Source organism: Prinia subflava, chromosome 3 (assembly GCF_021018805.1).
Source record: "Prinia subflava isolate CZ2003 ecotype Zambia chromosome 3, Cam_Psub_1.2, whole genome shotgun sequence".
Taxonomy (NCBI): Eukaryota; Metazoa; Chordata; class Aves; order Passeriformes; family Cisticolidae; genus Prinia; species Prinia subflava.
In genome coordinates, this window is record NC_086249.1 from 31836831 (window position 1) to 31848974 (window position 12144).

Here is a 12144-nt window from a genome sequence, read left to right on the forward strand (position 1 = left end):
CTGCTGAGCATTGGGAACACCACTGGTGACCGGCCAACAGCTGGACTGAGGTCCCTGGTAGTGTTTGAGTGTGCTCATGTTCTTTGCATGGGCTGCTTATTTCCCAGTGTTATCTGCTCCTTTGCTCCCTACGCCATGCACAGAGGCCTTAGAATACTTCAGGTTTTATGTACCATGCCTTGCGTATGTTCTCTTACATTTGGCCAATGCCTCATGTTTTCTTTGAACTTTTTTTCATATGTGTTGAAACCCATTTCACCCCTAATTGTTTCCTGCTGGTCTTATCTCCATCTTGGCTTTGGCTTTTCTAATTTCCTCTTGAATTGCCCAAGCAGTTCTTTCACTCTCCTTGATTTTTCATCTTACATTTTCCCTTTTTTTTAATCCGCAGAAATACTCCATGCTTACTCAGTCATTTTGCTAGAAATCCTGGCTTTTCTGCACAATGAGGGGACTTGTTCTGAAGTTCATTCAAAAGTAGTCTTTTATTCTCCTTTTTAATCAACTGAAATTAATTTGCTGTCCACTTTGCTGCCTGAAATTTTCCCTCTTCTTACTATACTGGATCACATTTTCCCCCTTCCTTACAGCCATTAAAGCAGTGTCTCATTTCCTTAAGTCCAAAATCTTAATTATACAGTTTACTTCATGGCTATCTTCAACATATGTATAAATATAAATAATACTTTCTGCCTGGGCTGTTTACCACTACTTCAGAAATTTCCTTCAGTGAAGTCATCATTAATAATATACCTTTTTCACATATATTATGAAATATAAAGATGCAGAGCTGCAAATAATGGTATTTAGAGGGCTTCTATGACTAAAAGGTAAGTCTTAATTTAGGATTTTGTAAGCTGTAGTTCCAATGAAAAATTTGTTGATGCAGTTCTTTGACATAGTATAAAGCTTGTATTTTTTTTTCTTACTCTCAGTAAAAAAATCTCATTTTGCAGATCATTGCTATAAATATAAATTTGCTTTTATACTGAACTCCAGTGCACAGTGTTATAGAGAGTATTTAAAAATGCCTAGGAATGATCTGTGCCTGTATTTGTACTTATTTTCATGTGGGAGGAGTGACTGATATCCGAGGGGGCTGTGCCAACATTCAGTGAGACCTGGCCGTGCTGGGAAGTCGGGCAGAGGGGAAGCTGATGCAGTTCAGCAAAGGCAAATGCAGAGCCCTGCACCTGGAGAAGAATAACCCCAGGCACCAGCACAGGCTGGGGGTGAGCTGCTGGAAAGCAGCTCTGCAGAGAAGGACCTGAGGGTCCTGGGGGACAACAAGCTGAGCCAGCAGTGCCCTCGTGGCCAAGAAGGCCAGAGGGATCCTGGGGTGCCTTAGGAAGAGCAGGGCCAGCAGGTCAGGGGAGGTGATCCTGCCCCTCTGATCTGCCCTGGAGGCACATCTGGAGTGCTGTGTCCAGGTCTGGGCTCCTTAGTTCAAGAAAGATGAGGAGCTACTGGAGGGGACTCAGGGGAGGACTGTGATGACTGGGGGACTGAAGCATCTCTGTTACCAGGAAAGGCTGAGAGAGTTAGGTCTGTTTCACCTGGAGAAGGGAAAACTGAGGGATTTTATCAATATTTACAGGGATCTTAAGGATGGGTATCAAGAAGATGGGGCCAGACTTTTCAGTGGTGCCCAGTGACAGGACAAGTGGCAGAGGGCACAAGCTCAATCATAGGATGTTCCATCTGAAGAAAAACTTGCTAAGTATAAGGGTGACAGACAACTGGAACAGGCTGCCAGGGAGGATGTGGTTGAGTATCTCTTCTGGAGATATTGAAAACCTCTCTGGAGGTGATGCTGTGTGGCCTGCTCTGAGTGAACCTGCCTTGGCAGGAGGGTTGTACTAGATGATCTCTAGAGATGCCCTCCTACCCCAACAATTCTGTCATTCTGTGATTCATACCATGACATTTCATGCTCATCATGAATGGCAGCTGAATCATTTGAACACTTGAGAGATTGTTCTAGCAAAAACTTGACACAGAGAATTAATATTCACACATTACATCAGCATGACTTAAAAAAATTAAGTCATGGTATCTGAACAATGTCAAGTTTACTTAAAAATCAGGCAAAATCATACTGCTGAATTGAATATTCCACAGGAATTATTACTACCATAGAAATCTCATAATGAATCATTCTTTTTATAAATGGGATTGCTTAAAGACAAACAACAATTTCTTTAATGAAATCCATCAGAAATCAAAAGGAATAGCTCATTGAATTTTAGTGTAGCTACTAAATACAGAATTTATTTAGAATAAATACTCTCGCTCTTCTGTCAGTACTTGAAAATGAGAAATTTTGTAGGAAAAAAATTACCTTTTTATAACTATTTTTTATTATGTGTTTGATATTTCTCATGTTAAAAATAATACTAAACTAATAATGAAGAACATTTTAGAGCAATCTAGTAAAGTAGACAAGGTACAAACCAGGGTCAGGAAACATGAAGCAAAATCTGCCTCATTAAATTAATTGCCATGATCTGACTGACTTCAGTAAAAGAGCATTTTATAATTGGGTTCTTTTTTTTTTTTACTTAGTTTCTGATGTGCTCTTATTTTCAGGAATTCACTGGCTGATTTTGTACCTCCTCCTTCTATTCCTTGCATATCCTTTTACTTAGATTAAAACTGCTCTCTGTCTTACTAAAACTGTGATCATATACATGGTTCAGTGCTGCTTTTTGCCTTGTTTCTCAGAGCAACAGAGACAGAAGGTGTAGCGGAGGGTGTATGAGGACACTGGCAACTCTTAAGCTGCTGGATCATGCTTGAGTTTGTATACCAAATCTCCACGGTTGTTATTACCCAAGTCAGATGAAGAACAGTTAGGGTATGTCCACCCAATATTGCAGTCATACATCTGACTGCAGTATTTCTGATGTATGTAGAATAAGTGAGCTGTGGTGTGTGGTTATTTTTCAAGGTGCAGCTGTAATGATAGCTGTAACTTCTTGAGTGTTTGTCAGCAGACACAATTTTCTCTTTCACATTCTAGCTCAACAGGACTCAGAGCATGAATTCTGTGTTTACTGTTCCTCCATAATTCTAATTATGCTACATAGAGTAATATGTGTATAATTATCAAAAAGTATTTTAATTATTGAAAAGCAATTTGTGTTCTTAAAATTCTTATTACTATAGATTCCAGATAAACATGAATTTCTTTTCTTAAATAATTTAGCAATTATATAACCTTTCAATTGTTCACAGCATTTAATTACTGAAATTTATTACATCCCACATCACAAATACATGACTAACAGTCTCTAGTAGAAATTGATGAGTAATGTCAACCTATATTTATTATGCTGCAACTGATAAATCAAAGTACTTAAAAAGACTTTTTGAAATATGAGGAGTATTTTGAATACACCTATGGTGATGCATGAAAGAAATGTGCTATGCCATTAATGAAGTGGAAGCCACAATACTGTGGTTTAACTAAAAGAGCTACAAAACATCTCTTTACTCATTTAGTGAGTAAAAAACCCGCTTCAAATAACCTTATTAATTCTCATAGGACTGGTGCTGTGTATATGAAAATATATTGGTTGTGCTCTGCATATGAGAAGTTGGTTCTCTTCTAAAAACAGGCTGCCATTTTCCAGTCTCCATAAATATTGTCAGGATGTGTAATGTGTTAAGGTCAAACACTTCTTCTGGCATTCCTTTTATCTTCATGGTCTTTAGGTAATATGTATCCTGTGGACCTCTATGAAGTAAACAACTCTTAGTTATTCTTTAGGAGAAGGTTCAGCTAGGTCTTGTGCTGTCCATCTACAGCATGCTGCTGACCTTCCTTCTTCCCCTGAACCCCTGCTCTACAGAGGCTCTTGCTGTTGTCAAATGCATGTGACACATGATCCGCTTCTGCATTAAGGAAGACACAGATGTGGTCGATATCTTTGCCACATGTACTTTGTATTTGGTTGAGAAGGCATGTATCTGTATAGAGTCCAGCCCTGCTTCAGATCCTTCGTGAGTGAAAGTGCAGCTTTGAGGTGGCCTTGATGGAAGAAGAAAAGAGCGAGCATAGACCTGCACTGTCTCTTACTGATCCACATGCAGTAGGAATGATTTGCATACAAGTGCCAATAAACTACCTTCAGCCTAACAGCATCTATGGACCCTGTTCTTGCAGAGAGGGTAAGGGACGCAGTCAGGGACTGAAAGTCAGAGAGCTTTCAATGCCAGCTCACTCTTAGGCTACTGCTCAGCAGTGAGGGAACAGCAGCCAAGCTGTGAGAAACAGTATGGAAGCGCCTAGTTTTGCCAGAAGGGATGTCACACAGAAACCTGCTCTCGTGACACTGTAAAGACACAGCTGCATTGCACTGGGTTAGTGCCTTCACAGTATTTACCAAAGTAATTAAGCTATAGCTTAATATTTTAGTTTGAGCTGTAAAATCTTATAAAACCAGAAATATCTCCTTGAACAGCCGTGTAAAGGGATATATTGTTTCATTCAGAGAAATGGAGCATAGATATGGTTTCTGTGCTAAGACTATATCCTTTTAAAACTGGTAGATGGCAGTAGAGTATCTGCTTTGACATCTGTAGATTTACTGAGAGGACTTTGTTAGATTTTTGTACAAAAATAAAAATTCTTTTTTATATGTTCCATAATCTCGAAAAAATACCCGTTATCTGACTAGCAAATCTTTCCAGCTTTGCATTCTTAGAACAGTAATCATACTGAGTTCAGAAATGATTGATCTGAGATTTTTTTTAATTCACTGGCAGAATTTCACAAGATATTTTTGACTGTATTACTTTCTTCTTTTTCAACTCTTAATACTGTGTATAAAATTTGATTTGATTCTGAAATGAATACAAGACTTAGATATAAGTCTGTGTTTGTTATATACTGCATTTGTGAAGTAGCATTTTTTGCAGTAGTTGTGAATGACTGAAGGCAAGGCTTTTTTCCATCTCGTGCATGAGTAAAGAATAGAAATAGATTTTGTGTTCCTAGAAATCTGTCTTGTCTAAGTTTCAGAGAAAGAAAAGTTACAATCTTGACATTTCCTCATTCTGACTTTTTCCATTAATTTTAATTTTCAGGTGAAACATGACCTTTTAGTGATTCCATAGGAAATCCCATGGGAACATTCATTGTCTTTATTGCTTTCCATTTAGTTCATTATCTCTCATAATTTCTCTAGATGCACGTGTTTTCTACTCTAATGTTCTGGTCAATATCATAGCAGCATATGTCTGTAGATACACCCAAAAATATGCAGTAGATTAAAAAGCTGAGATGCACATGTAATTTAATAACTAGGTAAATAAATATTGACACTCTTTGTTTAACCATCTCACCTTCCTTAATATATGCAATTTGTATTTTTCTGTGCTTATAACTCAGAAAAAAACATGCAATGGATTAATTTTTCCACTAAGAATACAGAAAATACTTGGTAGCAGTTTCTGTTGGCTGTTCATCAGTATTAGATGCATTGTTCCCAAATAAATTGCTCTATTCAATTTTTTTATAATATTGTTATGATTAGTTAACCTTACTTAAAACAGACAGATTCTACAAAGAACTGATTCTGAATAATCTTCTTGCCCCTTTTAAACAGACCACTATTGGTGATTGCTTTTATATTTTTATTACCTCTTTTTCTGTCCTTCTCATATTTTTAATGAAGGTACTCTTTTAATGCTCAATGGTAGATCTTTTCACTCTTCTCATTATTCAGAATATTCAATTTGCATTTGGTGTGAACTAGCACAACATACAAGAGCTTTTAGTGTATAATATGTAAAAAGAATATATTTCAGTAACAAAGGAGAATACTCAAAGGTTAGGTATTGTAAAAGTATTGTTACTTTGAGTACCCTGTATTATACATCTATGATTACATTTTCAGTTTCCTTAGTACTGTAAGTATATACCTGGGTCAGAGTGCAAAGGATAAGATTCCACAGACCTGCATGCATCTGTGCATCATCACTTGTGATCTCACTATGTGCTCATAGAAACATGTTTAAGGCAAGCCTAATATAGAGTAAGTTTTTGAAGCTGATTATAGATTGGCCTGATGGTATTGTATATATAGTGCATTGAGAGAAACTGAATTCTTTTCAAGCTTTGTAACTTGGTTTCCAGGAAATTAAATTAATATCCTCATTCTAATTTCCACAGCATAGACCTATCTGAGGTACCTATGTGAGAAACATAGTTTTCCTATATACTCAATAAGAGAATTTTCAAATGCAAATTATCCCACTTAAAATCTGTCAATTGATTATTTAGGGAGGTTAAGGGGATAATATTTATGAGTAAGTTTTAAGTAAGCTTTAAATAAGTGCCTAAGGATAGGTAAGGGTGAATTTGTGCTTGCCTGATGTGACTGTGTACAGTGCCCTCTTTCAACCCAAGAGTTGTTTCATCTTCTTAAATACAGATTCCTAATCATAGTCCCTTTGTTATCTCAACCAGGGTCTCCTTCCTGCTAGATACTTATCCAGTCTATGTGTTCATTCCTGTCCTGTTGCTTTGGTTTTCATATGACCCCCAGAAATCTATTCCTGATAATCCTTTTTCTTTTAAATCCAGTTTCCCTTCCAACTCAAAACTTATTTCTCTGGCCTGAAGTGAAGACACTTCTGTGGATCAACTGCAAATGTACCACAATCATCCAAGTGTCCCTTGGACACTTCTGTGATACACCTGAGAGTTCTAATAGGGTGATGCATCCTGCTCGTGGTTTTACTTAGGTCCTTCCCAATCTTAACACATTCTTTGTCCCAGTCAATGCATTTGACTTCTATTTTTACAGGACATAAACTGGTACAAGAAAGGTCCAGTTTTGATATTACAGGAAACCTTTTAATTATTGGGGTAGTAAAGCAGTGGAAGAGGTCATCCAGAGAGGTTGTCCAGTGTCTGTACTTGAGATTTTTCAAAACCAGTAAAAGCCCTGAGCAAATTGGGCTGATTTTAAAGCTCATTACGCTTCCAACAGGAGATTAGACTAGAGACGTCCTTAGGTTCTTTCCAGTGTTAATTGTTCTATGATCTTATTTAAAAAATAAATTTCCCTTTTCATTTTCATAACATCCAGAAAGAGACTGATTTGAGAGTACTGAGTAAACATTTTCCCAAACTTCAGCTGACTGAAAGTAGCACAGACTGGTCAATACTGTAGGGAACTTCACTGGGATTTGTGAGATTGAAATACTTATGCCATTCACGTTCTAATATCAAACTTGTAATCATACTTAAATAGTAATATGTGTTACTGTTTTACAGTCTGTAATTCTTTCCTAAATTTGGGCAGATGTCATGCCATCCAATTTGCAGTCCATTAGCAAAAGTTTGAGGTGTTGAAGCAGTTCAAAGGTGAGGTTAACCTGAGTATTTTGACATGAATCAAATGTATTTTCATCTGTGTCTTGAACGCAAATGACTATTCTGGGTTAAAATTTTGAAAAAGTATTCAGGCTGAAAGAGCCACCAGCACAAAAAGTTTCAGCCCAACCCATTAATTAAAAAAAAATAAAGTGAATTGAAAACTGTGCTATCTTGGAAACTTTAGGAGTAAATTATGCTACCATCATACCTGCTATACCTGAGAAAAGAAATGGGATGTACTGTAAAGCATTAAAGATTTTCCATGAACATTTGATGAAGATCATTGTATGTTACAGTACTCTAGAACATGGAGAGTTAAAATTTGGGGTTTTTTTGATTCTGTACTTTTAATTTAAGTGTTTAACTTTTGATAATGATAACCCAGTATTTTTGAACTACTTCGATGGAATACACAAAGCAGAAGCTATAGGCACAGTGAAGAAAAAAAAATTGAAGTAAAGGATAGATACAGTATTTCCTATTTAAACTATATTGACAAATTTTATAATTAGATAATTAGAAAAAGCTAACCCCATACAGTAGAGTTAGAAAAATAGTTTAATTACTTGGTCTTGCAGTCACTACTTCTCAGAATAATTTCAACTGTTATACCTCTAAAGGCTCTTTGGAAATGAATACCAGAGTTAATGTTTTCAATCCCCCATATTCACAAAGCAATCATATAAACGTTTTTCAGCTTTATAGTATGCACTATGTGCAAGTTTATGTGAAGTACTACATACTGAATTACCAGTTAAAGTGTATTTGATATAAATGTTTTACTGCATAGCAAATGATGGCAGGCAACTACCCCAAAACAAATTAAAAGATACAAAACTATAGCTAAAAGAATGATATCTGGAAGGCACAAATATGTGTTTATAATCTGTATTGCTTGCAAAACATTTGCATATGTGCAGAGTGAAAATGAGGAAGAATAGCAGGAATGATAAAGACACTACGATCAAAACATTCATCAGAGAAATTAATCTTTCGCTAAATTAAACAAGAATCTTTTTTGATATACACAATAGCTGGGGCACACAAAGGATTATGAAAGTTTAAAATTAAGTTATGAGAATGAGAGGGTGAAATGTTTTTTTATATAACAGAAGCTATAAAGAGTAGTAGTTCATATTTTCTGTTCATTTTAGCTACCAGAATACTGCCAGAAGCCCTTTTAGGTCTTTGCACATACTGCTGTTTTAAACCCAGATGAGATTTGGCTTTCCTTACTTGACACTAACACAACTGATCAATGTCTTTCTACCCCTGCTGGGTAGTCCATCCTTGTGCCATCTTCTGTGGGACATCTCACTGCAGTCTGCAGCTTCCTCATGAGGGGAAGAGGAGGGGCAGGCACTGATCTCTTCTCTGTGGTAACAGTGACAGGACCCGAGGGAATGGCCTGAAGCTGTGTCAGGGGAGGTTCAGGTTGGGTGTTAGGAAAAGGTTCTTCACCCAGAGATTGGTTGAGCACTGGACCGGGCTCCCCAGGGAAGTGGTTACAGCCCCAAGCCTGACAGAGTTTTGAAAGTGTTTGGACAATGCTCTCAGGCACATGGTGTGACTCTTGGGGATGTCCTGTGAAGAGCCAGGAGTTGGACTTTGGTGATCTCTGTGGATCCCTTCCAACTCAGTATATTCTAGGATTTGAGGTTACTAGCTTCCTTTGCATCCATGATGATCTTCTTTCATGACTGTCCTTTGACTTGCTTATCATGCTTGTTTCCTCTGCATCAGAAGGAACTGATGCTATGCTTTAAGAATTTTTTTCTTGAGGATTTATCATCTCTCTTGGTCCCTCTTTGCCTCCAAAACAGTTGCCAACTGCTTCCTGCTAAAAAGATCCCTGTCTAAGCTGAAATCTACTGTCCTGAGTTCTGAGGTTGTGATTCTGCTACTGGCCTTATAATCTTCTCCTAGGATTTTAAACCACAGTCTCATGGTCAGTGCCTGTTGTAGAAGTTCAAATGATGGTTGGGTGTACTATCATCTTGGAGTGCTTCATAGTTCCTATCAAAGCTGATAAATAAGGGGAGGTCTGCTTCAGTGAAAGAAAATGAAAAACAAAAGAAAGCACTTCATCATTGCACATCTTTGAAGACTAGAAAATAAGCCAAATCCCAGCAGAAACAACTTGACTTTCTCCCTCAGTCTGTGTTACAGTTAAATAGTCCAGACCTTCTGAATGATTAATACATTTTTACTATGAAGCTTAATTCTTTATTGTCAAGTGAAAGAGAATTAATAAATTGTTCTCTAACATACCTTGCAAAAAATGCACTATGAAAAATAACTAAAATTTAACAAAAATGCCTCAACAATAGCAGGAGGTTTATATACAGTATAAGGGACAGACTGCAGTATCTCTGAAGAATTTTAATTTCAGTGGCCTTCGTTCCAAATGTATGAATGTATTTTATCAGTTGATTTGTGAACTTACTAGGGTTGCTTACAATAAAAGGCAGTTGGACCTAATGAACTAGAAGGTCCCCTTCTTTCTGGAAGGTTTGCAGTTAATTTTTTAATTTCATGCTTTCTTTTTTTTTAATAGGTATACATTTAAATAGGTTGAGGTAGCATGAATATGAGATCCTGGTCAAATCAGATTGAATTTCCTATAATTGTGTTGAGGTTTGGTCCCTGATAGTTATTGTATGTATTTAGTAACATATTTTGGGCGTTTGTTTCCCTTAAATTTTTAATTACAGATGAAGCTTAATTAAAAGGCAGAGTTTGAGCCTAGTTAAAGGCAGAGCTTGAGTTTTGTCTCTAAATTTTGTGGAAAAGAGGTTTTTTACTTAATTATACACCTCATTAGTTTTTAAATTATAATTGAGCAAAGACAATTAGTGTAATAAGAAAATACATACAGAGGTTTTTTGTGGTTTAATATTGATGAAGTTTAAATAGGTTTTGTACTTGAATATGGATATTGTTTGTGTTTTGATCAGATGATGATCAGTAATTAAGTATGCAGAAAAGGGTAGTTCATAGATAAATTGAAGAGTATTTGCTAGTGTATGGCATTTTTGTGCTAAAAGAAGTTTGTTTATCCTTCTTCAAGAGTGCATTTGTATTCTCATCACTCAGGTCATTTCACAGCTTCGGATCCTGAGTAGGTCAGTAACTGCTGGCAGCAAATTTGACAGAGAAATATGGTCTACAGAACTTTCTCCTGTTCTCAACCTATGGAAGAAACTTAATCAGGTAAGAATGCACCTAATTTGAAAAGACAACTTCTTTTTCTGGTAACCACAATAAAAATATAATCTAAGGAGTTATCTCGAGCATTGAAACATGAGAAGAGAAAAACGAAAGGAAATGCATCTGAGGTGGAAAGTACAATGTTAGGTGCACAATTAGCAATGAAGTCTGTATGTGATATAACAGGCTATCACCTTTTTTCTCTGTATGGAGCTGAGACCACACTCAAAACATGAAACTAACATCTCGTATGTGTTTCCAAGAAAAATGCTAATGTACTTCAAATTTTTATTTAGTCTCTTCATTTATCTAATATTCACAAGGCAATGTTTAATGATTTCAAATACAATAAAGTTTTTCCTTTACAGTGTTGAAATATGGTATTAGCTTTAAACAGAGGTTCATGAAAATCCCCTCTGCAGTACCCAATATCACTCCCTTTATATTCCTTTGTTGGTCTACCTTGGTTCCGTTTTGGTGGTGTTTTTTAACTTCTGTTGTAAAGCTTGGTTTCCAACCATTGAATTCTTATTCCAGGCATACATTTGGATGTGATGTGTGTGAATGCAGACACTATGCACGCTTGGGAAGGATCTTTGGGCACCTCGTGCTAGGTGCCCACTTGGACATTCAAATGTTATTTTGTCTCTCCAGTGATAAAGTAATGGATGAGAGATGTTGTGGCCTAAAACTGTCTTGTACACACCAGCACTGTAATGAGAAAAACCTGTCTCTTATTCAAATAACCACATACAAAGCAGAGACATAAGGTACACATTAGAATTTACCATTACATTTTGAAATATCTCATTAAATTCTCATCTAATTCATGCTTAAGTGTATGATACATCACATTTGTGTGTCAAAATAGTCTTCTGGTAGTAAATTACTTCTTGTTGAAGTCTGTGGATTCTGAAAATGGGCTTTCTGTTAACCAGGTCTGTGATCCTGTAAGAAAAAGTATATTTCAGTGTTGCACTGTAATTTTTTTTTAAAAAGCTCACATGAAACTATTACATATAAGTACATGTTAACAATAACAAAAGGAGAGATTTTGACTGTAGTGTTTGAAAGATGAGTAAATGAGACCAGTTTTAAACAGTAAAACAATTCTACACTACATTAATAGTCATTAACAGATTTCCTGAGAGCTCTTTGACAAGGAAAGCTGGCCTTGGTGAAGGCCTCATCTTTAAATTGCCCTCAAATCTGAGATCTCTTTTCATATGATTTTTTAGCCCTTTACTTCAATTCCTGACTTACAGGCTGGGTGACACTTAGGTGGGGTTGTTTTTCAGGGTGTAGAAGGTACCTTTATTGTGTCCCTTGGCTGTTTTTCTTTGCTGCATAACTCCCTCTTGCCTAGGAGCACAAGTAGCTTTGCCAGTTCTTATTTGTGCCCTTTCTCAGTGGCCATTACATGACCATCAAGTTGCTGGTTATAGTTCTCATAGTGCCTCATTTCAAACTGTGCTCAAGACTTTCAAGGCCTTTGCTATTATCCCGTGCTATCCCAAGCATCACATTAGAACAGGAGACACCTG

The 12144-nt window shown here is 36.7% G+C and overlaps 1 protein-coding gene across 2 annotated transcripts in view; it reads left to right on the forward strand.

Annotated features, from left to right (window-relative positions):
• The window catches only part of DYNC2H1 (dynein cytoplasmic 2 heavy chain 1), a 144120-nt gene that overhangs the window by 96763 nt on the left and 35213 nt on the right, over positions 1 to 12144 (forward strand). For both annotated transcript variants that reach the window (XM_063394563.1, XM_063394564.1), the window contains exon 83: positions 10487 to 10603. In XM_063394563.1, the coding sequence (XP_063250633.1) occupies positions 10487 to 10603 (117 nt within the window). The remainder of the gene's footprint in view (positions 1 to 10486; positions 10604 to 12144) is intronic.